Source organism: Furipterus horrens, unplaced genomic scaffold (genome assembly GCF_987537825.1).
Source record: "Furipterus horrens unplaced genomic scaffold, mFurHor1.1.pri manual_scaffold_2, whole genome shotgun sequence".
Classification (NCBI taxonomy): Eukaryota; Metazoa; Chordata; class Mammalia; order Chiroptera; family Furipteridae; genus Furipterus; species Furipterus horrens.
In genome coordinates, this window is record NW_028327172.1 from 163,123,556 (window position 1) to 163,150,606 (window position 27,051).

The 27,051-nt window shown below is 38.7% G+C and overlaps 2 protein-coding genes across 3 annotated transcripts in view; one reads left to right on the forward strand and one right to left on the reverse strand.

Annotated features, from left to right (window-relative positions):
- The window catches only part of LOC150019847 (serine-protein kinase ATM-like), a 174,450-nt gene extending 158,852 nt beyond the window's left edge, over positions 1-15,598 (reverse strand). The window contains exons 1-4 of the mRNA XM_090266710.1: positions 15,470-15,598; positions 11,279-11,376; positions 11,084-11,196; positions 9,515-9,660 (exon numbers count right to left, since the gene is read on the reverse strand). Coding sequence (XP_090122836.1) covers positions 9,515-9,660; positions 11,084-11,196; positions 11,279-11,350 — 331 coding nt within the window. The 5' untranslated portion in view covers positions 11,351-11,376; positions 15,470-15,598. The remainder of the gene's footprint in view (positions 1-9,514; positions 9,661-11,083; positions 11,197-11,278; positions 11,377-15,469) is intronic.
- Positions 15,599-15,963: 365 nt separating this feature from the next.
- The window catches only part of LOC150019851 (protein NPAT-like), a 61,306-nt gene continuing 50,218 nt past the window's right edge, over positions 15,964-27,051 (forward strand). The window contains exon 1 of one of the 2 annotated variants that reach the window (XM_090266709.1): positions 15,964-16,064. In XM_090266709.1, coding sequence (XP_090122835.1) covers positions 16,028-16,064 — 37 coding nt within the window. In that variant the 5' untranslated portion in view covers positions 15,964-16,027. The remainder of the gene's footprint in view (positions 16,065-27,051) is intronic. The other variant, XM_090266708.1, reaches the window with a different exon arrangement.

Below are 27,051 nucleotides of genomic sequence, written 5' to 3' on the forward strand. Positions count from 1 at the left end.
TCACCCCTTAAGCCATGCCCCCACATACCCCTGCCGTCTGGCAACCATGAAAACACTCTCTGTATTCTTGATACCATATCTGCTCTTCTAGTTTTCTTAAGTTTCTTTTTTTACATTCAATTGTTGATAGATATTACCACTGTATTGTTCATACTTTTGATCTTATTTTTCTTAAATAAGTCCCTTTAACATTTTATATAATATAGATATGGTGATGATGAACTCCTTTAGATTTTTCTTCTATGCTAAGCTCTTCATTTACCCTTCAATTTTAAATAGCTTTGCTGGGTAGCACAATCTTGGCTGAAGGTCCCTGTTTTTATTATTCTGAATACTTCTTGCCAATCCCTACTAGCCTGAAAAGTTTCTTTTGGGAATCAGCTGACAATGGGAACTCCTTTGTAAGTAACTAACTTCTTTTCTCTTGCTGCTTTTAAGATTTCCCTCATTTTCTTTAACCTTTGGCATTTTAATAATGACAAGCCTTTAAATGGGCCTCTTTGCACTGCTGTTGTTTGGGACTCTCTGTGCTTCATGAACTTGCATGTCTGTGTCCTTCACCAAATTAGGGAAGTTTTTTTTCATCATTTTTTCAAATAGATTCCAATTTCTTGCTCTTCCTGTTCTTTCATTTGGGCCATGCTTCTCTGTCTCATTTTGGCAGCCTCTCCATGTTTGTTTCTATATATTAGGTAGAGCTGTTTTGATTCCATGCCTTGGTAGTCTGACCTAATGAAGGAGCTGTCCTTATGGGGTCCAATGGCACAGTCTCCCCTATCACCCAAGCAGGGTACTCGAGGTGCTCCCTTCATGTGGGGTGAGTATACCCTTCTCTTGAACTTTGGTTGCTTTGGTTGTTGATGGCAGGTCAATGGGAGGGATTTATCCATGTTACTCAGCTGCAAGGACTGGTTGTGACCACTGACCACTAACCTCTGCCTTCAGTGGAGGATCAGCTGTGTAGGGGAAGGGTGCTAGTGCTCTGATGTGGTCTGTAGCCATCCACTGGGTGTGCAGGTCCTGGGGTTTCCTGGGTGGTGCGGGTCAAGGTCAGCCCCCAGCAGTGTTTTGCCTGGGGCCACCCTATCTGAGCTATAAAGCAATATGAGATGGCTAATACTTGTGCTGGGTTGGAGATTCCCAGATGAAGCCAAGCTGTCAATCTAGGGTGGCTGCTGCTAGAGCTGGGCCTCAGGCCCACTGAGGCCACCTGCGGCTTGTCTGTGAGGATTTAGGAAGTTGTGAAGCATGAGCCAAGACCAGCCATTCATATGGAAAAGCAGCTTGGGTAGACTCTTTGCTTGGAGGGGCAGTCTCTGGGGACCTCCTAGGTAGGTCACAGTGTTAAGCTAGTTGATGGAGTCTGAGAGATGACACTAGCTTGCTGCCTTTATGGGAGGAGTGTTTAGAAAAGACAATGGCCTCTTTGGTATTGATGCCAGACACTTCACTTTCTCTCTGTATGCCACTGGTGCGTTTCAAGCTGCCACCCCGGTGCTGGAGCTCAAAAGAAGTGAGTCTGAGCAGGTGAGTCCGTGTGTGGGTTCTTTAAGATTAACTGCTTGGGGCTCCAGCAGTTTCTTCCACCATCTCAATTCCCAGTGGTTTGCAGCCATAAGTTGTGGAGACTTATCATCCTGGCATTGGAACACAGGGCTTGGGGGCCTGATGTGGAGCTGGGAATCCTTGCTCCTGAGATATACCTCCAAATTTTTATCCACCACATGTGAGAGACCAGCCCATAATGCATTTGTGCCTCTCCTACCAGTCTGGAAGGATGTGGTTTCTTTAATCCCATAGCTGTGAGACTTCCCATCAACTCGATTTCTAACGGTTCTGAGTGATGACTGTTCTATACTTTAGCTTCAATTTTGATATGGTTGAGTCAAGAGGCGAGCCATGTTTAACTATGCCATCATCTTGACCACAAGCACCATTTTTTGCTATAAGCTATGAGGAAGGTACTAGTCATTATGTATATCCGATTATATTCTAGTTCAGAATTTTCTCATGAGGAGATTAGTTAAGTGCCAGAATAGACTAAATTAATATACACTGATATAATTGGAAAATCATTCTTTAAAGTATATTTCATTGATTGTGCTATTACAGTTGTCCCATCTTCTTTTCCCGTTTTGTCCCCCTCCGCCCCCTTCACTCCAGCAATGCCCCCCTGAGTACATGTCCATAGGCCATGGATATAAGTTCTTTGGCTTCTGCACTTCCTTTATTTTTCTTATCATCCCACTGTCGACTTTTTCCCAATTATGCTTTTAATCCATGTAACTTCTCCCCCGTTTCCCCCTAACCCCTCACCACTGTTAACCATCTATATGATCTCCATACCTATGATTCCATTCATGTTTTGGTTGTTTGCTTAGTTTTTGTTTTTTAGATGCAGTTGATAGCTGTGTTTGTTATTTTACTGTTCATAGTTTTGATCTTCTTCATTTCCTTAAATAAGTCCCTTTAATATCTCATATAATAAGGGCTTGGTGATGATGAACTCCTTTAGCTTTACCTTGTAGGGAAGCACTTTATTCGGAATGATAGCTTTGCTGGGTAGAGTAATCTTGGTTGTAGGTCCTTGCTTTGCATCACTTAACACTTCTTACCAGTCCCTTCTTTTCTGCAAAGTTTCTTTTGAGAAATCAGCTGAGAGTCTTATGGTAACCCCTTTGTAGGTACCTCTCCTTTTCTCTTGCTGCTTTTGAGATTCTCTCTTTATCTTTAGCCTTTGGCATTTTCATTATGATGTGTCTTGGTGCGGTCCTCTTTGGGTCCAACTTGTTTGTGACTCGGTGCTTCTTGGACTTGTATGTCTATTATCTGCACCAAGATTAGGGAAGTTTTCTTCCATTAGCTTTTTTTAAATACGTTTAGAATTTCTTGCTCTTCCTCTTTCCTTCTGGCACCCTGATGATTTGAATGTTGGCACTTTTGGAGATGTCCCAGAGTCTTCTTAAATTCTCATTTATTTGAATTCTTGTTTCTTTATTTTGTTCTGGTTGAATGTTTATTTGTTATATTTCAAACCACTGGTTTGAATCCTGGCTCCTCCCCATCACTGTTGGTTCCTTGTATATTTTTCTTTATTTCACTTTCTATAATCTTCTCTTCTTCCTTTATTTTGTGGCCATACTCAATCATTCCTCTGAGCATCCTTATTACTAGTGTTTTAAATTCTGCATCTGATAAGTTGACTATCTCCATTTCGTTTAGTTCTTTATCTGGAGTTTTGATCTGTTTTTTCATTTGGGCCATATTTCTTTACCTCCTCAATTTGGTAGCCTCCCTATTGTCTGTTTCTGTGTATTAGGTAGAGCTGCTTTGACTCCCTGTCTTGGTGCACCTGTTACACTTTAAGAGGCAGAGCATTAGGTATTCCTCAGGTATTGGCCAAGGCAGGGCGACTCATTTCACTGCTTTGTGGCACTATACGTGGGAGAGGGGTCAGAGAGGGAACAACACTGCTTGTTCAGCACTGGCCCCTTTTCCAGTCACTTCACCCATTTCCAGCATGCGACTGGCTCCCTTCTAGCTGTTGCCCTGGTGGTGATTCCCAGAGTATGTGGGTTTGCATACATTCTAGGGCCATGGTGGCCCTTAAATGGACTCTCCTGAGAGAGCGGGAGTTTATTCCTCTACCCCAACCCCCACTGGTTTTCATATCCAGAAGCTTTGTAGTTTATTCACGCAGTGCTGGAACCCTGGGCTGCCAAGTCTGGCCTGGGGCTGGGATTGCTCCCCAGGTGTCCCTTGGGCTTTTATTTGTCACATATGAATGTGGGCCCGCTCATTCTGACAGCTGCTACCACTGCCTTGATGCTGTCACGTTGCCAACTCTGCCACACTGCGTCCTCTCCACCCCAGTTCCCGTCTCTGCCTCTCCTACTTGTCTGGATGAATCTTTCTTCTTTAAAACCTTGGATGTCAGAGTTCCATACAGGTATATTTTCTGGCAGTTCTGCTTGTTTACTGCTTTGAGGTTAGTTGTGATCCATGTAATGTCTGTACGAGGAGACAAAGCATGTCTACCTATGCTTCCATTTTGGCCAGAAGTTGGAAAGTCATTTTTACTTAAGGCTTATATCATAATTTTAGGCATCTGGTCAATGATCAAATACATAGTCATATGTTCCTTTGCTCTAACACCCTGTGCACCTTTTTCTTGGGAGTCCTGATAACATTTTCTTATCTATAGCAGGTTATATTTTTATTACTGCCTTCTTATGGAAAGGACTTAATCTCTATATCCCAACTAAATAACCAAGTTACTGTCTAATAGTAGATGGTTAATAAATATTTGTTAAATAACTGCATAAATTAATATCAGAATGAAATATTTCCCTGTGGCCTTAATCCCAATATAATTCCTTTCTCTACCAAATTTGAGAAGTGCTTCAAGAATAACACTGACTTACACCATACACCAGCATAAACTCAAGATGGATCAAAGACTTAAATGTAAGCCATGGCACCATAAAAGTCCTAGAGGAAAAAGTAGGCAGGAAAATTTCAGATATCCCACGTAGCAACATTTTCACTGATATATCTCCTAAGGCAAGGGAAATAAGGGAAAGAATAAACAAATGCGACTACATCAAACTAAAGAGTTTCTGCTCAGTAAAAGAAAATATCAGCAAGATGAAAAGGGAACCAACCATATGGGAAAATATATATTTGCCAATGATACCTCAGACAAGGGATTGATCTCCAAAATATATAAAGAACTTATATGACTCAACACCAAGAAGACCGACACTCCAATTAAAAAATGGGCAAAGGACCTTAACAAACACTTCTCTAAAGAGGACATACAGAGGGTCCATAGACATATGAAAGAATGCTCAACATCACTAGCCATCAGAGATGCAAATAAAAACCACACACACACACACACACACTCACACACACACACACACACACACAGAATAACACTGACATTCTTTTCTAAAGAACCTGCCTCAAAAGGATACCTATGTTGCCTGCAATGACTTTAAGGAACAGCATGGAACTTAACATTTTTCCCAGCAAGATTTTCTATTCTCTAGAATGTCTATACATTGTACAGAGTTGACAAATGCCTACATCGAAAAATGAACAATGTTTGCCTACTGGTTCCTTACCAGCTGCCTGTGTTTTTCTTTAATCTGTTTCTTTCACCATACGCTGGTTACCAACGTCAAGCCAGTTTGGCAAAGTCTGAACCTGTGTTTAAATTCCCATCAGCTCTCCCACCCTTTGAGAAAAGCAACCGAAGAAGATGATATGGTAACAGCACCCAGGTTCTGCTTTAAGATGAAAGATGTTTATATTAAGTTATAAAGTCAAACTTGAAAGAAAACAAAGCCTTAAATAAAAATAGCAATTTTTAACCATTTAAATGATTATACACTGATGATTTCATCCACTCATTCCTGTAGGCCAACATACTGATACCTTCATGTATTTTTTAAAGATGATCTCCTATGTTAATTATGCAATTAAGTTTTCTTTTTTCATTATAAAGCAAAATTTAAAGCTGCAAACTTTTCTAGTGGTCTACAAATGGGCACACATAAAGATCTATCAGTAACCCAATGTTAGTAGCCAATACAAATATTAATGGATGCAAGGTCATCATACAGGGCAAACACAGGTACAGAATATTTCAGTGGCGCTTCCCTTTATCTATGCTGGAGTCCTTGACAAGACCTATAACTATCTATACAAACTGGCGTCTCAGAGGAGATAGAAATTTTTTTTTGCAAAACCATGTTTTTTGGATTCAAGTCTTATACCTCCATTCTGAAATACCATTCATTAATAACCTATGTCCTTCTACTTAATGTTTACCAACATTGGGCTCTTCTGATTCTTAAACTAAACTTGGTATCACAAAGCCACATCCTTATCTGTGAAGAGTAAACAAAGTGTGACTCCAAGAATCCCTAAACAAACAATTCTGATTCTGATTTTTTAGCACTGTGTGAACCCCATTTCCTTACATAAAGCCTAGTAGGATCCTGCATGTTGGTTCAAATATATAAACTCTTCAAACTATCAACTGTGCAAGTTCAATAGGAGATATATGGCTCATGAGAAGCAAAAAGCAATTTCTTTGGTATTTAAAAAAAAATTAAGAGTAAGCACAATGTTAGTTAAGAATATGGGTTTTGACTTCTGGCCAAGATGGACGCATAGACACGCTTCATCACCCTCCAGAACAATAAGAAGAAATACAATGCCCTGGCTGGTGTGGCTCAGTGGATTGAGTGCCAGCCTGCAAGCCACGGTGTCACTGGTTCTATTCCCAGTGGATAATATGCCTGGGTTGCAGACTAGGTCCCCATTTGGGGGTGCGTGACAGGCAACCACACATTGATGTTTCTTTCCCATTCTCCCTTCCCCTCTATCTAAAAATAAACGAAACCCTTTAAACAGAAAAAAAGAAAAAGAAGAAATACAACTACTTCAAAACTAAAAACAACCAAAACTACCAGAAAATTTAATTGCATGGAAGTCCAACAAACAAAGATATAAAAGAGCAATACTCAGCAAGACAGGTAGGAGGGGTAGAGAGGACAGGGTGTGGTGGTGGTGGTGGCGGCAGCAGGGCAGCAGCAAGCCTGTGGCTGTGGCAAGTCAGCGGAAAGAGCAGTCACACATTATAAAAGTTGGGAGGCACACCTGGGGAATGATCCCAGCTACAGAACAAGCCATGCAGCTCATGGATCCAGCGCCGGGGAAAATAAAGCCTCATTGCTTTTGACTATGAAAACCAGTGGGAGTTGAGGCTGTAAAATAAACTGCCTGTCTCTCAGTGGAGTCCATTTCGTTAGAGGCCCCCCCAGTCCTATAACGTCTGCAAACCCACCCCCTCTAAGAACCATAACCAGGGCAACAGCTAGAAGGGTGCCACTCCCATATAGGATGCTGGAGAAGTGCCTAGAAAAGGGGAGAGTTCTGAGCAAGTGCCATTGTTCCTTCTCAGACCCCTCCCTCAAATACAGTGCCACAATGTGGTGAAACAGGTTGTCCCACACAGGAGGCGGCCAAAATGAGAAGGCAGAGAAGTATGACCCAAAATAGAGAGAAGATCAAGGTTCCAGTAGGAGAAGTAAGCAACGAGGTGATAGCCAACCTCACAGATGCAGAGTTCAAAACACTGGTGATAAAGATGCTTACTGACTTGACAGACAAGATTAAGTACGACACACAAATATGGGAAGAAATTAAGACTATGCTATGTGAAACAAAAAAAAAATCCACACAAAACCAATGGTGAAGAAATCTGAGGTTCAAATCAATGATTTGGAACAAAAGGAAAAAATAAACAGTCAACCAGTACAGAATGAAGAAACAAGAATTGAACAAAATGAGAGGCTTAGGAACCTCTGGGACTACTTTAAACGTGCCAACATTCCAATCATAGGTGTGCCAGAAGGAGAAGAGGAAGAGCAAAATAACGAAAACTTATGTGAAAAAATAATGAAGGAAAACTTCCCAAATTTGGTGAAGAAAACAGACATACATGTCCAGGACAAACAGAGTCCCAAACAAGCTAGACTCAAAGAGGACCACACCAAGACATACCATAGTTAAAAGGCCAAAGGTTAAAAATAAAGAGAGAATCTTAAAAGCAGCGAGAGAAAAGCAAAGTTAACTACAAAGGAATTCCCATAAGACTATCTGAAGGGGATCGTGAAAGCTGAAGTTACAAAAGGAAGGCCAATTTGCTTGGCCAGGATCAGGTATTTGCAAGGTCTTGCCTGATTGTCTACATTTGTTGAGGGTCAGGTATTTGCAAGTCTTGCCTGACTGAATATATCTGCAACATGCAGCCTTTTGATAAAGAAAGCTGGAGCCCTGGGGGCTGGAAACACAGCAGGAGCAGGGAACATCCTGACTATTAGATTAGAGCAAGAGCTACTTGCAAGATATCTAAGAACACTCCACCTACAGCTTTCTCAGGAGTTTCTCATCAGTTTGTTTCTTAGAAGTTTCACTTGTTAGTTTTACCTCAAGACTGCTGATGTCAGTAGCTGATGTAAAAGAACATTGTAAATAAACCTGGTGGACTCAGGCTGGTATCACTGTCTCTCCATCTGAGGGCAATGGACCATCTGGTCCCCCGCTTTGCATTAATCTTGTGTCTGTGTTTTTTCTATTAATCTCCACGTTGCCCCCTTCTCAGGTACCTTACTTTTGACATCGAGGTACGCAGGTCTCGGCAACTATCAGATGATTTCTCAAAAGAAACTTTGTAGGCAAGAAGGGACGGGCAAGAAGTATTCAAAGTGAGGGAAGGCAAAGACCTATTACCAAGATACTTTATCCAGCAAAGCTATCATTTAGAATAGAAGGACAGATAAAGTGCTTCCCAGGCAAGTAAAGCTAAAAGAGTTCATCATCACAAAGCCATTATAATATGAAATGTTAAAGAGGCTTATTTAAGATAATGAAAACTATGAACATTAAAATGACAACAAATTTACAACTTACAACTATCAACTATAGAATCTAAAAAATAAAAGCAAAAACAAACTAAGCAAGCAACCAGAATAGGGACAGAATCATAGGTATGGGATCATCTGGGGGGTTATTGGCTGGGAATGGAAAGGGGGAGAAATGGGGAAATGGTACAGGGATCAAGAAGCATAACTGGTAGGTATAAAACAGACAGGGAAGTTTAGAATAGTACAGGAAAGGGAAAAGCCAAAGAACCTATAGGCACAACACATGGACATGAACTAAGGGGGATGGGATTGCTGAAGGGAAGGAAGGTACTGGGCGGAGGGAAGCAAAGGGAAAAAAAATTGGGACAACTGTAACAGAATAATCAATATAATATACTTAAATATATATATATACATATGGGTTTTGATTACCAAGAAAGCTAATGTGATTTTAGAACTAGTAAAAGTATAGAACAAGAGATGTCAAGTCCTGTTCTACTCTGTACCAATCATAACATACCTGTAAGATTGAGTCCCATATTTTAAGAGAGGTAGAATTAAACTGAAGAATATTCAGAAGACAGCAACATTCACATGCACTGAAGGAAGTAGAAGAAGGTCTGTTTAGCACAGAAAAGGGGACGTAAGGGAAATATAATGACGGACTTCATAGATCTTAAAGAAAAAAATGATTAGAATTTTTCTATATTATTTCAGACAGCAGAAACAGGTACAAAAGTAGACAAGTTTTCACTACTATTATGCTATTCAAAGATAGTAAAGAAAGCCTCAAAAAATGTTTAACCATACAGCTATCTAAGTGCTAAGGACATAAATAGGCAGTCCAAGGAGAGCAGGTGTTGAAGTAATAATTTTAATCCTTTTAACCTGAAGATTATATCATTCCATGCTTACATAAATTCCTCCAAATATCTTTACCTAAATATTAAAAATCGGTTTATGTACTAGATATTGAAGTTAGCACTTAACTTTGATGTCATCATATTTAGACCCAACTCATGAGACAATTAACTGTTAAGCAAATTATTTATAATAAATAACATAGCACTTACTTTTATTTGCACATTTGATGAAGTATTTGACCAAGCTACTGATTTCTTGCATTTTTTTTTGCCTGGTGGCTTGTGTTGAGGCAGACACATTTGATCTTGCTGTTTTCAGACATTCTGTTTCTTTCTGAATATATTTCTGTAAAAATCTTCATGAAAACAAAATGGAATTTAAGAAACTCACAAAATGCTTAACTTACTATAATAGTTTCAAAAAGCCCTTCGTGCCATCATAGAGAGCATCTTTTAAACCATGGTGCTTCAATTACAAAAAAATGAAACAAATTTCTCATTCGAGGCCTAAGCCCCTACAATACCAATTTAGAGTCTGGTCTGCAAAACTCTTTAATCTGTAACTTCCATGATTTCATATTGCTTCACTACCTGCTTTCTCATTTTATCATTAAAAGTTTGTGGTACTATTAGGGGCTCTCAATTCTCTGTCACCTATTCTTGTTATTCTGTGCATGACCTCTCTCTTTCTTAGGCATCTGGAAATGTTTCTAGCATTTAAATAAAGCCTTCCTATAAAATATTCATGATTACTTGGTAGTGACAGGTGCATATTTGGCCCACCTGATGAGTTCATGCAAAAGAATATTCACATTTAGACAATAACTATATTTGTGATATATGAAATAAACTTATGTAACCAAAAAAATGGCATGCGTTTTTCATGTTATCCACACTGAAATCTTAATAGTCAATCTGGTACCAAATAAGAGATAAAAATAAAATAGACTATCTGTTCTAAAGACCAAAAAACAAGTAAATAGTCATACTTCCTCTTGACTACAAATATTTCAAGTTTTCTACTTGAATATTTTATTCATCTTTCCTAAGACTTACAATATATTTCTAGCTATAAATGGACTTAATAGTTGAAAACTGTCTTAAGGTAAAAAAAATGCATCAATTCTGTTTGTCACACCAATCCAACAACCAATTGTATCTTTTCAATACCTGAATTTTTTTAAACTTCATTCATATAGAATTACTCTAAAATTCCTTTTATTTTTGTATTATAATTTAGTATCTGGCAGTTACTTAAAGCAATATTTAAAGATATCAGGCCCTGCACAGGTGGCTCAGTTGTTTGGAGCATCGTCCCATAGACACACAGACACACAAAAAGTTGGGGGTTTGATCCCCAGTCAGGGAGTGAACGGGAGGCAATATAGCAATGTTATATAATATATATTATATAATCAGTAAGTATATTCATTGCTGAGAATTAAAAAGAAAAAAAGATGTCAAAGTAGTAATAAAGCACTTGTTATAACTTAACTTTATTCTCTAATTTAAAATTAAGTCTTATGAACTAACTGTTATGAAAGGAATTCTCTCTAATCTGAAGTGGAAATTTGCCTAAGACATTTTATTAAACAAACTATTTAAAATTAACTTTGTCTATTATGTAAACATCTTTTAGTAAGTGCCAACTTCATATGCAAGGCAAAATGTTATATAGGAGACAAAGATAAATAAGACCTAAATACACACCAAAAAAAATCACAACAGAAATAAAAATGAAAAAAAATACAGTAAAAAAAAAAAATTAGAATGGAATACCTAAAAACAGCATCCCAATTCAAGTATTTCCCTTGTTTGGAATCTGAATGTCTATCTAAATATTGAATGGTTTCAGGATTCCGAATCAGACGCTTAAAGTTTTCAACTTCTTTCTGAAAATGAAAAAAGAACATAATAATGGGTTGTTATTAATCACACACTGATTTCAAGGAAAGATTAAAAGTAATTTACTACCCTTCGTTCCGTAGCTTTATCATGTCCTAGTTGACGGCAGCAAATAAGCAGATCATCGAGTGCTAGACTCATGGTTCAGTTTCAGAAAATACATTTGTCTGTAAAAACAATACATATATAAAATTATCAGACTGTGGTTAATAATATATAGTTAGATCTAACTGTACAACTAGAGGCATATTGTGTCAAAGGCATGATGGTTTTTCTTAACATTTCCATACTTAAGTGAGGTTTTCTTAGTATATATGACAACAAAGCTTCAACATGTAAATGGGTACTTTGTGTGCAGTAGCAAGATAGAAAAATGTAATTCTACTTTATTGTTCTGGGACCTCTTCTACGAAACATGACATTTAAACTGAAACACTGAAATGAACAGAAGACAACCAGGCAAAGAATAAGGAAAATAGCACTTAAGGATTTAACAGGGACCATCTTAAGTACTTAAAAGCACCCTTTCCCCTGGCTGCTGTGGCTCAGTGGATTGAGCGTCAGCCTGCAAGCCAAGTGTCGCTGGTTCGATTCCCAGGCAGGGCACATAACTAGGTTGCATGTCAGGTCCCCAGTTGGGGGCGCAAGTGAGAGGCAACCACACGGTGATGTTTCTCTCCCTCTCTTTCTCCTTTCCCATCTCTCTAAAAATAAACAAATAAAATTTTTTAAAAAAGCACCTTTTCTTCTACGTAATGATTTATATAGCTCAGCCAAAAGCTTAAATTGCTTATGCTTTAGAATTGATATGCAGGAGGCTATCAGGGCTATTAAGCCTTGCCTACCACTTCCATCCTAACTGGCTTTATGGGTCTCATTTAATACATAAAAACAGAAGGAAAGTGATATTCTTATTTTAAAAGTAAATTATATGCTATAATGATATCCCTTACAAATGTCAAAGGTCAATTATATTCCACTGTACTTTAATGCCACTGCAGTAGCCCTCCTCCATTTAGATTTTCTGATATAATCAAATCTTCCTTTGGTAATCTTTAAAAAGATCTTACATAAGAAAAGCATTTTAGTATTTCTGAGCCTTTTTATAAAGAAGCATTGTTTCTGTTATACAATGTTAATAAAGAGAAAAATACACATTTATGTCTGTGATATCTACACATACATATATTTCAAGAGGAAAAATAGGAAAAGTCTTTTTCCCATCCATCTATATATACTATGTATGTTTCTCTCCCCATGTTTAATCTCAAAGAATCTTAAAAGTGGGAGGAAATGAGAGATCCTGCCCCATCTTCATACAAAGGAAGAAATCCCTTCTGAAGTTATTGTCCTTTCTTTAAACACTCAGAATAAAAGCAAACTACCTAATAAGACTACCTATTTCACTGACAAATAGTTCTAATTCTCTTCTCCACTTGTATTCATTGGTTGTATTCTGACCCCTTTATCTCTATTACAATCTCCTTTACTCTGCTGTGGGTAACAAGATGTTATTTACTTGATAGTCTTTTTCATTTGATTGTACACTTCTTTACAGGACTGTCATTTTTATTTTCCATCCCTTATAGTTTTATCAAGCACTCTTCCCCCTTTTAGCTCAATCTTAAAGTCCTCTTGATTGAATCAATAAGGAAAATAAAACACCTTAGCAATATTCAAAGAACCATAAAAGTAGGCACCTTTATTTCTAAATATACTAAAGATGTTATTTGTAATGTGAAAAAAAAATGCATGTTTACTAAACATGTGACACTTCCAGGAAGAGGCAACTCTAAACTTTTTTAAGCTGTGGCTTTTTCTGAACTTGTTTTTCTCGCCGTCCATTTCTCAAAGATTGATTACTTTCAAGAAAACAAACTTTTCGAAGAAAAGTGAAGATGGCCGCGGAGTAGGAAGTGTTCTCAGCTCGCTCCTGTTAAGGAGACAATCCAGGAGGAACAAACTCGGGGAGGAATGACTGAAACACAACAAGGACACCAGCCTGTTGAACCAAGCACGCCGTTGACCGGAGGCAGCCAACTGACCTGGAGTCTGCACGATCCTTCCCCATGTGGGAAGGCCACCCTCCCCTCCACACCCCCACTCTTATTAGGGTTTTCTGGACCCAAGGGTAGGTAGGACGACGACCATGTCCAGCCTGAAGCAGCTAGAGGAGCTTGAGACCTTCGCCCATTGTCCTTTACAAGATTACAAAGGGTCCTAATATTTGAGAGGGGGGGGATAGTTAATTTTTACGAACCAGGGGTATGGACTTGGGGGGATTGCTGGGGGAGGGGGGTGCTGGGGGGAGGGGAACAAGGGGGAGAAAATTGGAACTGTTGTAACAATATAATCAATAAAAAATATTAAAAAAAAAAAGAAAAAGAAATTTTATCAATAATAAAGTGAACATGATTGAACAAGATGAAAAAAAAAAAAAAAAGAAAACAAACTTTTCAGTACTACCCACATAAACAGGAGATGTTCATTCATTGAAACATGCAACAGTATTTACTGGGCAACTTCTGTGTTCAAGGTACTATGTTGGGGGTTGGGGGGGGGTCTAGACTTATAATGAACCAAATAGACACAAATCCTCCGTTTGTGGAGTCATAACTAGTGGGAGAGAGTGACAGTAAACAAGTACACTGATAAATAAATGCATAATTCCAAATTGTGATACATGAAACAAATACATAATAATAGAAAGGATCCTTTTTGATAAATTGTTAGGGAATACATCTCACAGGTTACAATAAAGCCAAGATCTGAATGAACTGGTGCCAACCATAGAAAGAGCTAGAGCACATTTTAGGGAAGGAGACAGCATAGCCTAAGGGTCCCAAGATGGAAAAGCACGATATGTTCGAAGAACTAAAAGAAAACAAAAAGAACTAGAGTAGTCGGCTACAGTAACAGTGTCACTAGTTAAAGCTGAATTCAACTAATGCGCTCAGAACGATCTAGGTTTCACTCCCAACATCCAATTAAATGATACATACTTTTTAAGTAACAGCCTCTAAATTAGTAAATTCAATGGTGATCCCTTTGCAGAATTTGACAACGATGCCAAATCCCATCTTTCTGGATAGAATTCTGCCCTTGGCATGCCACTCTTTCCCAGTGGTAAGGGTGTCGGCTTTGTACTCAAGATTGTACTGATGCTGCTATTTACAAGTTGTATAATCTTGGACAAGTTAGCTAATCTCTCTCAACCTTAGTTTTCTCAATAATAAAATGAAAAATAATACTGGCACAAAGTACTGTAAGGATTAATGTACGTGTTTAACAGTGCACGGAACATAGCACATGCTTAATGAATTATCATTAGGAGTTATCACTATTCACTTCCTTTCCGTTTCCTAAGCTTGATGCTTCTTCTTCCACCCAAAGCTGAAAGAACATCCTTGTCTCCTTACTTCTCACTCTATGTTCTCCCAGTGTGATCTCATCCACTCCTATGACTTCGACATGTTGAAAATGCCCAAATTTATTTCATTCAATACCAGACCTCACTTTTGAGCTTCAGGGAACTTCTACACTTTGTGCCTCTACATGCGTTTTGTTTTCTCTGCAGAAAGCTCCTACCATCCTCTAGGGCAATTTAACACTGCGAGGTCTCTGCACAAACCGAATTGATTGTCCGGGGCTTTTTCCACAAAACCTCATTGACCCCTCTACTATCACAGTACTCTTCTTATCACATTATCATCCTGAATTTTAATTCTTTTTACTTAGTCTGTGACTGGCAAAAAACAGCAGTGAACGCTCTTGAATGCCCACCACAGAAAAGGATCATCCCAAGGAAGAGAGTATACCGAAGTCACACAGATGGCCACATTTTTAACTCCTGCAGAGTGATTCCAGAGTCCGCGCGACTGTAGTTTAAACTTCAACAGATGCTCTCTGACTAAAACATTATGAGCGGGGTGGGGAAAGGTATCAGTCAAGTCATCTAGTTAAATCTGGACGCGCAAGAAGGCTCAGTTCAGGGCCTTTAGAATAAGGTTCGTGGCTAAATTAGCTAGGGGCTCGGCGAGGGCGGGAGAGAACAGGATGCCTGGAAAAGATGAGGTGTAGAGATAAGGGCCGCTCTGGGTGAGTCCTGAGATTGGGTGTCTGGAGACTGGAGCCGAAGGGGTCGGAAACGACTGAATTCCCCAGGTGCAGGCTTCCGTGTCCCTACCGCTGGACTCCGACAGCCAAGGTGCAATCTCTTCAGGGAACGGTGGCTGCAGCCCAAATCGCCGTTCTACTCACCGTAGCCCGCGGCCGCAGACGGTTCCAGCACGCTATGCACGCACTATTCCCGCTTCCGGTTCAAACCCAGCGTGACCTCGCAGTGCCAGTCTCCGCAGGAAGAAGTAAGGCTGAGCGGCGCCCGGCACCGTCTGCCCATGCGCGTCAGCGTCTCCGGAGCTCCACTCCAAGGCCTCACTCCCCCAAAACATTGGGCAGGCCTAAGGCCACGCGCCTGCGCCTTGCTCACCAATGGCATGCGCCCCTGCGTTTTGCTGCTTGCCCTTTGGCTCCGACTCCCTGGGCTTCTACCCCACCTCTTCCGCCCCTTCAACCTTACCCCTCAAAATATGGGGGAGGAAATGACGACAGTTTCAAGGAGAAAGGAGGCGGGTTTCATTTCGGCGCCTTTCTTTCCTCCGCGGAAGCGATTGGCTGGCATGAAGCGAAAGAGGCGGGACAAATTGCCGCGGGTTCAGTGCCGCCAGTGGAACTGGGAGATGCGGCGCAGTGGCTGCTGCTGTGTTGGCTTCCACCAGAACCTTGTTTCTTATTGCTGTTCTTCCTGCGGTTTCGATTATGTTGTTACCTTCGGACGTAGCCCGGCTGGTATTGGGTAAGCTCGGATGCGGGAGGGAGGAATATTGGACCAGCTAAGCTGGGCGGAAGGACCTTTGGGGCCAAAGGTTTTCCCAGGGTGGGGAAGCTTTGGGGTTTTGCCTCCCCGCCGACAACTTCAGCCTGGCGGTGACTGTTCTTCAGCCGGAGGCTCGGGCAGTTAAGCCTCTTTGTGTGTGGATGCTCTTCTCTTCAGAGGCTGCGTGGCTGGGGGAGCGCTGAGGAGAAGCTTAGGTGGGACACTTGAGGCCCGCGTTTGGACGGCAAGTCAGGCCTGCACCCTTAATTGGGACCTTTGAAGGAGAGTTGTCTACGTGACAGACGGGCTGCGTGTTTCTCAGCCTTGCGTACACTTTCCCTTGTGAAGGCTGGGGCTAAAATAGGAAAAATGAGGACTTCCTAGGCACCCAGCTTTGTGGAAAGACCTTCCTGAAACCCTTGATAACTCGCTTTTAGAACTACGAATTTGGGGCGAATGGTGTGTGCTTCTCTCTCCACCCACCGCAAAAAGTCCAGTGTAGAGTTTTGAAATAGCAGTTGAAAATTTTTAAAAAGCAATTCTAGTTTTTTGTTTGGTTGGGTTTTTGTTTGCGTGGGTTTTTTCGTTGTTTATTTTTTATAAGCAGGAAACTTCACATGGGAAATGATCTTTCTCTTTACTAGTCCTGGTTAATTTTTTCTTCATTTGTGGAGACTTAGTTCCTTGGGCCAGTTGTCAAGGTGTATTGTCTGTGTGGGAACAGATTTTGCTGTTGTTTGTACCCTGAAAGAATAAGGACTGTACTGTTGGGAGCGAGAGCCACATACAACTCAAAATTCGAGCAAATGATTTACAGACATCATATACAATATCCCTGAAAGTATATGGTAAACATCTCTGATGAAACTTCCCATAGTGTCTGCAATTATTACTACTATTGTTTTATTGTAAGGAAAACCCATTTGTTTTGTTTCTTTTTAAAATACCGAGCCCTGTCCAAAGAAATGTTGTTTGTGCACAGGCTCTTGATAGATACATTTTGCAGGAAATATTAAAGGGTAGTGGTTCTGTCATACGTTTTTGGAGAGCTGAGTTAATGGCTTAAGTTTAAACTAATATTTTGTTAATGTTTGGCTCATCTTTTGCCTACTTTATCAGAATTGAGTAGTTAACCTAAATCTGTGTCTATATCTTTGAGAAAAAGGTATCTTGTAATTATTATATTAGGCTTACATGTAAACCAGTCCAAAGCAGACTTTCACAGTATTTATGATAACATTGACCTACTTGAATTTTTTCCTCTGTGCAGTGTTTGCTTAAGAATTTTTGAGTTTTGGCAGTTTGTTAATCCATATGCACTTAAGTAACCACAGTGTTCAACAGGATTTCTCACACTCGGCACTGTTAATGTTTTGGGCCAGTTAATTACTTATGGGCACTGTCCTGTGCACTGGTGTGTTCAGCAGCATCACCGGCCTCTATCCTTTAGCATTCCACTTCCAACTCCCACCCAGTTGTGACAGAAAATGTTGCCAGTGTGTTCTCTAGAAGGCAAAATCACTCTCAAGGTAAGGACCACTGGTGTTACAAAAGCAATATGGTTTTAACTGGAATAATTCATACCAACTTGTGAGTCTTTATTCTGTACAAGCCAACTGTTCTGCTTTCTACTTTTTTTCAGTGCATAGAAACTAACCGTTCACATTCCATTTTGATTGCCACATGTCTTAGCAATGTAACTTCCCTTCTCTTTTGGATTTTTGTCATTGCTTCTCAGATAGCCTTTCATTTCATTTTTTTTACTGTTACAAAGCAAAATCTGCCTAAAGCATTAGCACTACACCTCATATTCTTAAAGTTGAAACAATTATGCACTTACCAAAAATTTCAAGTTGTACAAAAAATATATATAAGAAGTCTCCCCACACTCACTGCTCTTTAGCATTATATGTCTTGAAGATCATATCACATAAAGATCTACAATTACAAAACTTAGTGTCTTAAAATATTTACTATTATTAATTCATGGTTCTTCTCTTGTAAGTACTCCCCATCTTCAGTCCTTCTCTTGCTGCCCCCTTTTCTTCGTAATGTTCTTTCAGCAAATCTTTGGATGTCTGGTATGTTCTAGACAGTGCCAAATGCTAATAGAGAAGTTCTCCTCATAGAGTTCACATAATTAGGATTTTTAGCCACACACACACACACACACACACACACACACACTATAAACACTTTCCTACACCTCACCTTACATTTTATTTAATGCTCTGTCACCTTTTCACAAGTCAAATTTATTCAAAGAACAATAAATTCTACTTAATTGCTCTATTTCCTTACCCTACTTTTTGTTCTTCAACATACTGCACTGACTTTTACACCTCACTACACTTGAATAGCCCTTGCTACTCAGCTATAGCCAGCTGTTGCCTTGCTGGAATTTCTTGAAGTACTTCACAGGCCAAAATATATCAGTGTTGTTTATTGCCTCTGGATACCAGTTTGGTTTTTATCAGTATGTCATCCAGCGTGCTCTGTGGAATTGTCTTGCTTCATCTCAACTTTTTAACATCTGCCCTCTGCAGCAGGCATACCAAACTACTTGCAGTTTAACCAATTTTTCCTTTATATTCTGTTCCCTCTGCCTCCAGTGCTTTTCTCCTTGTCTTCCTAGTATTCTTACATTCACAGTTCAGGTCAGATATAATCTCTGAAACCTCTTCCAGCAGGTATAGTTAGTACTTTCTTAAATGTTCCCACGGAATTGTACATTATTTCTATTATACACTTACCATGTTTTATTGTAGCTGAGTGTTTACTTACCTTTTTTTTTTTTTTAACATGCAAAATTTAACCATTTTAGCGATTTCTGAGTGTACAGATCTGTGGCCTTATTTACATTCACATTGTTCTGTAATAATCTTATCCCCTTCTAGAATCTTTTTCTAGAAATTGTCTTTTCTTTTATATTCAGTATTTTTAATCTGGGATTAATGGGCAGGCTTCAGTGGTTCTGGGATCCCCTAAAACTATCTGTAAAGGTTTATGTGCAGGTAGAGTCTTTTAGATTCCTAAATAGGATTGTTCCTTTCTGTAAGAGTCAGCATCCATTTAGGAAAATTGAAACCAATATGAGTATTTAACATAAAGGGATTAAGTGAGGGAATTGGTTACACTGGTGATGAAAAAGCTAAGAAGAGCAGCTTAGGTGAGCTAAATCAGAATGTAGCAGCAACAGCTGGAAGCCATTGAGATAGGACAAGATAAGACCAGGAGAGATGAGGCAACCCAGAGACTGGGTTTACTGTGTGGAAAATGGAAGGTAGATTTGGTAAGGGAGCAATAGTCGTAGAGGAGATTCTACCAAGGCAGACTGAGAGTGGGAGGGGAAAAAGTGTGGCTTCCAACCGCCTTTCAATCTAAACACCAGTGCTTCCCATTTATTAAACTCAGCCAGTAGCCAGGTGACATGGAGCCTAGGAAACATTGCCTGTGTGGGGTCAGATTTCCTGTCACACAGTGCAGAGCAGGAGAAGAAGGAAGAATAGATTCAAAGACAAACAGAACCTGGACTGGCACACCTCCCAAAAGGTCAAGAGCTACTCTTCCTATTCAATTATATCACGAAGACATTACAGATATTTAGTTCTTATTTACAGAAGTACTGTATAATTGTGATCATGACATTTTACTTTATCTACTTAATACCAGTCAATCATATTATGTATATTCATACTGTTATTATAATAATATTGTCATTGCTAGCATTTGCAACTTTTTATGATTCTTACTTATTCTGTCTTTTCAGTTGTATCTTCACCTATTGTCTGTCATATACATTGTGCTTCATCCAACCTGGGCATGTTCCCCAAAGGTGTTCTTCATATGTTTTCCATCAGCTTCTTTGGGACTCCCTAGCTATCCTTCAAGACTTACCTCTTCCTTAAAATGTTGCATAATTTTCCCTAAATCTGATAATACTTTGTCTAGCCCCTATCATCCCATGAAATACAGTAAGTCCTTATATCTTACTGCCTTTATATTTGTGTATATTGGGGTCCTGATTAACCATAACTTGTTTATTAACACAGACTTTGCTATTTGTGGATATAGTAATATAAGACATAATAAGTTAAGCCTTCCCATGAATTATATACATTTTTTAGGATATATGAAGGAGATATTTTCAGGTAGGAGAATTTTCTGTCCCTTGCTTTCTTCATCAGTCACCTCTTTTTTAATCTTTACCTCTCTATAAACAGGAAAAGAGGCCAGACTCTTAAGATCCCATTTCCTAAAATTTGAAAATTTGAACACCCTTGATAATATTTAGAATTTTATCTTTCCCTTTCTTTTTCAGTTCTGTCTCTCTCTCAATCTATTCTGTTACTCATTAATACTTCCACTGAAAAACAGGCAGAAGACAGTATTGTGTAAAGAAAAAAGGAAATGTAGGCTTACTTTCTTATTTGAACATCTTGGCCACTAAGTTTACACAAAAGGTACAGTTATTTTATTCTAAAATTACTTTTAGAAAAAGGAGAAACAATAATTAATAACTAATTTTAGTTGAAGATAATTATTTGTATCGTTGTAATAAAAGATAATTGATCTTGTTTGTATTTTCATTGTGACATTTGAAATTTAGTATAATTTGTACCTAAACTTCCCCTATTATTGTAGTTGAGAATTGGTTACAGTGAGGTCCTTAATGATGATAAGCTTTTTGTAGGCAAATAACTGGTTAACTATATATATATATATACATATATATATAAAGTGATAAATGAATATGAATGTGGTTAACTTTTACTATACCACATCATCTTAGAACTTCTGGGACAAAACACATCAAGTCTAATCTAAAATGGGAACTCTAGATTGCCCAAAGTGGAGAACAAACACTTGTTATAGAAGTAATCTAGCCTTTTAACGGAGGCTTTTCTCAAGTGTATGCTATACAAAAGTATAACGTTTTATGATAAATCATAAACTATACGATGTGTCGTGATTCCTTTCCCAGCTTATTCTAGCACAAATGACCATATTTTCTGAGAAGATTTAACTGCATATCACTACATTTCATCTAGGGCAGTGTTCTGAACCTTTATTTCATTATTGCACCCTAAAGGAATACTTTTAGAAATCTTTTTCTAATTGTCCCTCCCATGTGAAATGTCAATGTCAAAGATATACTGCTTATATAATGTATGTATACCTGTAATTTATGCATTAAAGAATGATATTTTCTTTGTTCCACTCTTCCCAGTACCAATTTTGAATGCCTTGGGGCTATGTCATTCTTTCTGAGAATGCTTGGTCTAGAGAAAATCAAATCTAGTTTAAGGAATTAGATTTCATACCACTACCTGTTAGAACTCCTAAGTGGTTATGAAAACATCTGAGGTGATTAGTACTTTGGAAACTCTCCACCATGAAAAGAAACTTTATTTGGGGTTTTCAATTTAAATCTTGAAGCAACATAAAAATCTCCAACTACCCTGATTCCAGGATGATTCTTGTAGTTTGTACATATTTTACATTTCTATATCCGTGAAATCCTAGTAGCATCTGACTTGTTCCAAATAATGTAACTGTCAGAAAGCCAACCATCTTAAAAATTATTTATTTTCAGCTGGCTATAGTTTTATAGGGTTTTATAATTGAGTTGTTTGTGAAAAAGAAAAAAGGAACCTTGATTTTTCCCATCTGAGGTGATTTCACATTTTCAATGATAGGGGTATTGAAGTAGTAGTATCTGAGATTTAAAAAAGTTTTTAATACTCAGTCATGGATATGTTTATTGATTTTAGAGAAAGGAAGGGAGAGAGGAAAACATCAATCTGAGAGAGAAACATCAATAGGTTGCCTCCCATACATGTCTCAACTGGGGATCAAACCCACAACCTTTTGGGGCACAGGATGACACTCCAGCTAACTGAGACACCAGCCAGGGTGTTACTTTTGGTTTCTAAATGTTTTCCTATATTACAAAGGACAGAGCCATTGGTGTGTTATATATATGTTTCTTTATATAGCATTAGTTAGCAAGAAGTTGGAAAACTGATTCATTAACTGTAAGTAGAAAGTGTTAAGGTGGTTCTGACATTCCAGCTAGCACATTTCCTAAAATGGGGTGACAATTTCCTTGCCCTTTCCTTTTTATAACATTTATATATAGTGACTTTGTAGGCCCACTTATTAGTTTTTTGAATTGTAGTATCTGGTTAGTTATATACAGTTTCAGGTGAAAAGAGTGGAACCTTATAATTTTAAAGTTGGAATAGACCTTAGGAACAATTGCTTTAGTATGGCAGGTCGTTGAATAACTCATTTTAATATCGAAGATGGAAGAAAATAAGCAATATTTTCAGCATATTATGCTTTATTATTTCAAGAAAGATAAAAACGCAACTGAAATGCAAAAAAAACAAAGAGTTGTGCAGTGTGTGGAAAAGGTGCTGTGACTGATAGAACATTTCAAAAGTGGTTTGTGAAGTTTCTTGGTACTGTTGACGTTTTGGCCAAATAATTCTTTGCTGTGGGCTGTCTTATGCATGTGGAGGATGTTTAGCAGCACCCCTGGCTTATACCCACTAGAACCCAGTAGCAGGAGGTAGCCAACACATTCAAAATATCCAAATCAATGAAGTTACTGGTGAACAGTGTGTCTTTCACTTTATGGAAAAAACTAAACAGACCTTTTGGCCAACCCAGTAAGGGAATCTGTTATCTGGTAATAGGAGTATGGTACATAATGAGAGGATTGGAAAAAAAATATTCTCTGAGAAAAGTGATAGTTACACTAGATCTGAAAAATGAGTAGAAATTAGCGACAATAGGAAAAAATAAGGCTGCCCAAGCAAAGTAAAATAGTATACAGTGGCCTTGAAATAAACCTTTTTTCTTTCTTTCTTTCTTTTTTTTTTTTTTTTTTTTTTTGCAGAATTGAAAGACCAGTCTGGCTGGGAGACATGGAATAACTAGACATAAGGCTAGAGAGGAAATCAGGGTGCAAAACAAGTAGAACCTCATGATCTGTTAATAAATTAGTATTATATTTTCTCACTGAAATATAAATCACATACCACAAAGTGTAAAACTTATTCGTTTTAGTGTATTCCCAAATTTTTGCAGCCATCAACACTATCTTAATTGTAGGACATTTCCATCACTCCAACAGACCATGCCTGTTAACAGTCACACTCAATTATCCCTTTTACCCATCCTCTGGCAACCATTAATCTACTTTCTATCTCTATGGATTTTCCTATTCTGGACATTTTATGTAAATAGCATTATACAATATGTGGACTTTGTGTCTAGCTTTTTAAAAAGATTTTACTTATTTATTTTTAGAGAGAAAGGGAGAGAAACATTGGTAGGCTGCCTCTCACATCCCCCCAACCAGAGAGACCTTTCAGTTTGCAGAATGATGCCCAACCACGGAACTACACCGGTCAGAGCTTATGTCTGACTTCTTGAACTTAACAATGTTTTCAAGATTCATCCATGTTTTAACAAGTATACATAGTCAATTCCTTTAAGCCTGAATAATATTCCCTTTTATGGATATGTCACATTTTCTTTTTCCATTTACTGATGGACACTTGTGGTTTCCACTTGTTGACTGTTAGGAAAAATACTACTGTGAACATTCGTGTACAAAGTTTTGTTTGGACCTATGATTTTAATGCTTATAGATATAAAACTAAGAGTGAACTTGCTACGTCATATGGTAATTCTATGTTTAATACTTTAAAGAATATGCCAAGTGTTTTTCCAAAATGGTTTTACTGTTTTTATCATCCCACTGACAGTACATAAGGTTTCCAGATACTTCACATTTTCACATTAGAAACAGTCCTAAACTTATGATGGTTCGATTTATGATTTTTCCACTTTATGATGGTATTTTAAATATTGATCTTTTCCCTGACTTGCAATATGCCGTACTGTACTCTCTTGTGATGCTCTGCAGCAGCATGAACTGCAGCTCCTAGTCAACAACATGATCACAAGGGTAAACAACCAATAAGTACAATGTTGCCATCTTATTTTGGATATTGTGTTTGTATTTTAAAATCCCATCACCTCCACGAAACACCCATCTGTACCTCCAGCTTTTGAGAAAGGAAGGCAGTTACTCTTGAGATGAAACTCAAGATAATTGCCTGTCTGTAGACTAATGTAAAGTTCTCTGAGCATATTTAAGGTAGACTGAGCTAATTATGAAGTTGATAGGTTAGGTATATTAAATGCATTTTCAGCTTATGACATTTTCAAATTACTATGAGTTTATCAGGACATAACCTCATGTAAGTCAGGGAGCATCTGTGCTTACTATTGTCAGTCTTTTAAATCCAGCGATCCTAATGAGTAAGAAGTGGTTATATCTCATCGTGGTTTTGATTTTCCATTTACCTAATGATTAATAAAGTTGAGCCTCTTTTCATGTGATTATAAGTTGTTTGTAAGTCTTTTCTGGAGAAACGTCTATTCAAATCTTTAATTCATTTTTTAGTATGTTCTTGTGAGAGTTCTTTTTTTTTTCAAATTAACTTATTTTTATTTTATTTTTAATATGCTTTATTGTTTATGCTATTACAGTTGTCCCAATTTCTTTCCTCTTTGTTCCCCTCCACCCAGTGACCCCCCCTTCCTCAAGTTGTCCCCCCCTTAGTCCATGTCCGTTGGTTGTGCATATAGTTCTTCTCAACATCCTCCTGTCTACTCCACTCCCTCCTACTATGCTTCTTAATTACTGTACCATTTCCCTCCATTTCCCCCTTCCACCTCCCTGCTGACCTCCCCCCAATATGTTCCCCATACCTATTGTTCTTTTTCCACTCTCGTTGCCTATTTAGTTTGCCTTTGTTTCGATTCCCTAGCTTCTGTTGGTTCCTGTGATGCAGTTTTCATTTTAATGTTTATAGTTTTGATCCTCCTTCTCCTAAACAAGTCCCTTTAACATCTCATATAATAGTGGTTTGGATCTAATGAATTCCTTCAGTTTTACTTTGTTCTGGAAGCACTTTCCTTGCCCTTCTATTCTGAATGACAGCTTTGCTGGATAGAGTAATCGTGTTGTAGGTTTTTGCTTTTCATTACTTTGAATATATCTAGCCGGTCCCTTCTTGCCTGCAGAGTTTCTTTTGAGAAATTAGCTGAGAGTCTTATTGGGAACCCTTTGTATGTAATTCTCTTCTTCTCTCTTGCTGCTTTTAAGATTCTCTCTTTATCCTTAATTTTTGACATTTTGATTATAATGTGTCTTGGTATGGTTCTCCCTAGGTCCAGTGTTTTTGGAACTCTCTGTGCTTCCTGGACCTGTAAGTCTGTTTCCTTCCCCAAGTTAGGGAGGTTCTGCTTCATTATCTTTTCACATAATTTTTCAATTTCTAGTTCATCTTCTTCATCTTCTGGCAGCCCTATAATTCGGATGTTGGCGGCTTATAGCTGTCCGATAAGTTTCTGAGCCTCTCCTCATTTTCCTCACTTCTCGTTTCCTCTTTCTGCACTGGTTGACTGTTTGTTCCTTCCCTATGTTCGATTTGTTGATTTGATTCCTGGTTTTCTTGCCCTCACCACTAGTTTCATATGTGTTTTTGTTCATTTCAGCAGGACTAGCCTTCATTCCTTCCCCATCTTGTTTAAGATTTGCTGTTAGGTCTGTAAGCATTTTTATAAGCAAAGCTCTGAACTGAGCCTCAGAAAGATTTCCTATCTGCTGCTTCATTAGATTATATAATTGCTGGCTGGTCAGCTGCGTCAACGGGCTCTCTATCATGATCTGTGCCATCCTGTTTTGTGTTTACCTTTGCTTCCTGGGCAGGGCTGTCACACCTCCTACGCTGTAAGGGGCAGAGCCCCATGCACTTGTCACGACCAGGCGTCCTGTCTCACCACTCTGTGGCATTTTTTGTGGGAGTTGGGGTGCAAGATGGATTCCTGCCATTCACTCTCTACTGAGAGACCAGGAGCTTCCTCCTCCGTCCCCACCCTCTCCGGGCCTCACAGTCCAAGGCAATGAAGGTCTGCCTTCCCCGACTTTAGAATCATAAGCTGATGGGTCTGGTGTGCAGCCAGGGTGCTCCCCAGGCACTTCTTGCCTCCCCCTAAATATGGGTGTCTGTGCTTACCGCTGTTCTGCCTCCATCACTGCTGCTGCCGCAGACAACACAGCGTGAACTCTTCTCCTTGGCTACGCCCCTCCTACCTGTCCGGAGGAGCACCACTTCTTTATAACTTTGTATGTTGTACTTCCATTTACTTTCTGGTTATTTATGGTTTTGCGGTAGTTGTATTCCTTCTTAGTTGTGGAGGGAGCCGGAGTGTGTCAGTCTAGGCCTCCATCTTGGCCGGAAGTCAAAGAGTTCTTTATATATTCTGGATTCTAGACTCAGATATATGATTTGCAAATATTTTCTTGCATTTTGTTTACTGTTGTCTTAATTTCTTCTTAGTATCCTTGGAAGCACAAAAGTTTTTAATTTCCTATTTTTTCCTTGTTCTTTTTTTTATTATTATTATTAAATGAATCGACAGCCTGTGCTAATATAATGAAATATAATATAATATAAAGAAATATAATTATTTCTTTTTTTTATTGTATTTTTCTCTTGCCATTTAGCCCTCTAATACTCCCCTCCCTGCTGCAATCACCACAGTTGTTCATGTCCATGAGTCCTTTTTCCTTTTTCCTTGTTCTGCCTACCTCCTTAACTCCCTCAACAATAGCTGTCATCCTGCTCGCTATCCATGAGTTTGTTTCTTTTCCTTGTTAGTTTAGTTTGTTCATTAGATTCCACATATGAGTGAAAGTATGTGGTATTTATCTTTCTATGACTACCTTATTCCTTGTTTGCTTGTTCTTTAGATATCATATCTAAAGCCATTGCCTAATCATGTTAAAAATAAGGATTTACACCTGTCTTTTTTCCTAAGACTATTATAGTTTTAACTCACATTAATTTCATGTTCACTTTTGTATTCTGTGTGAGGT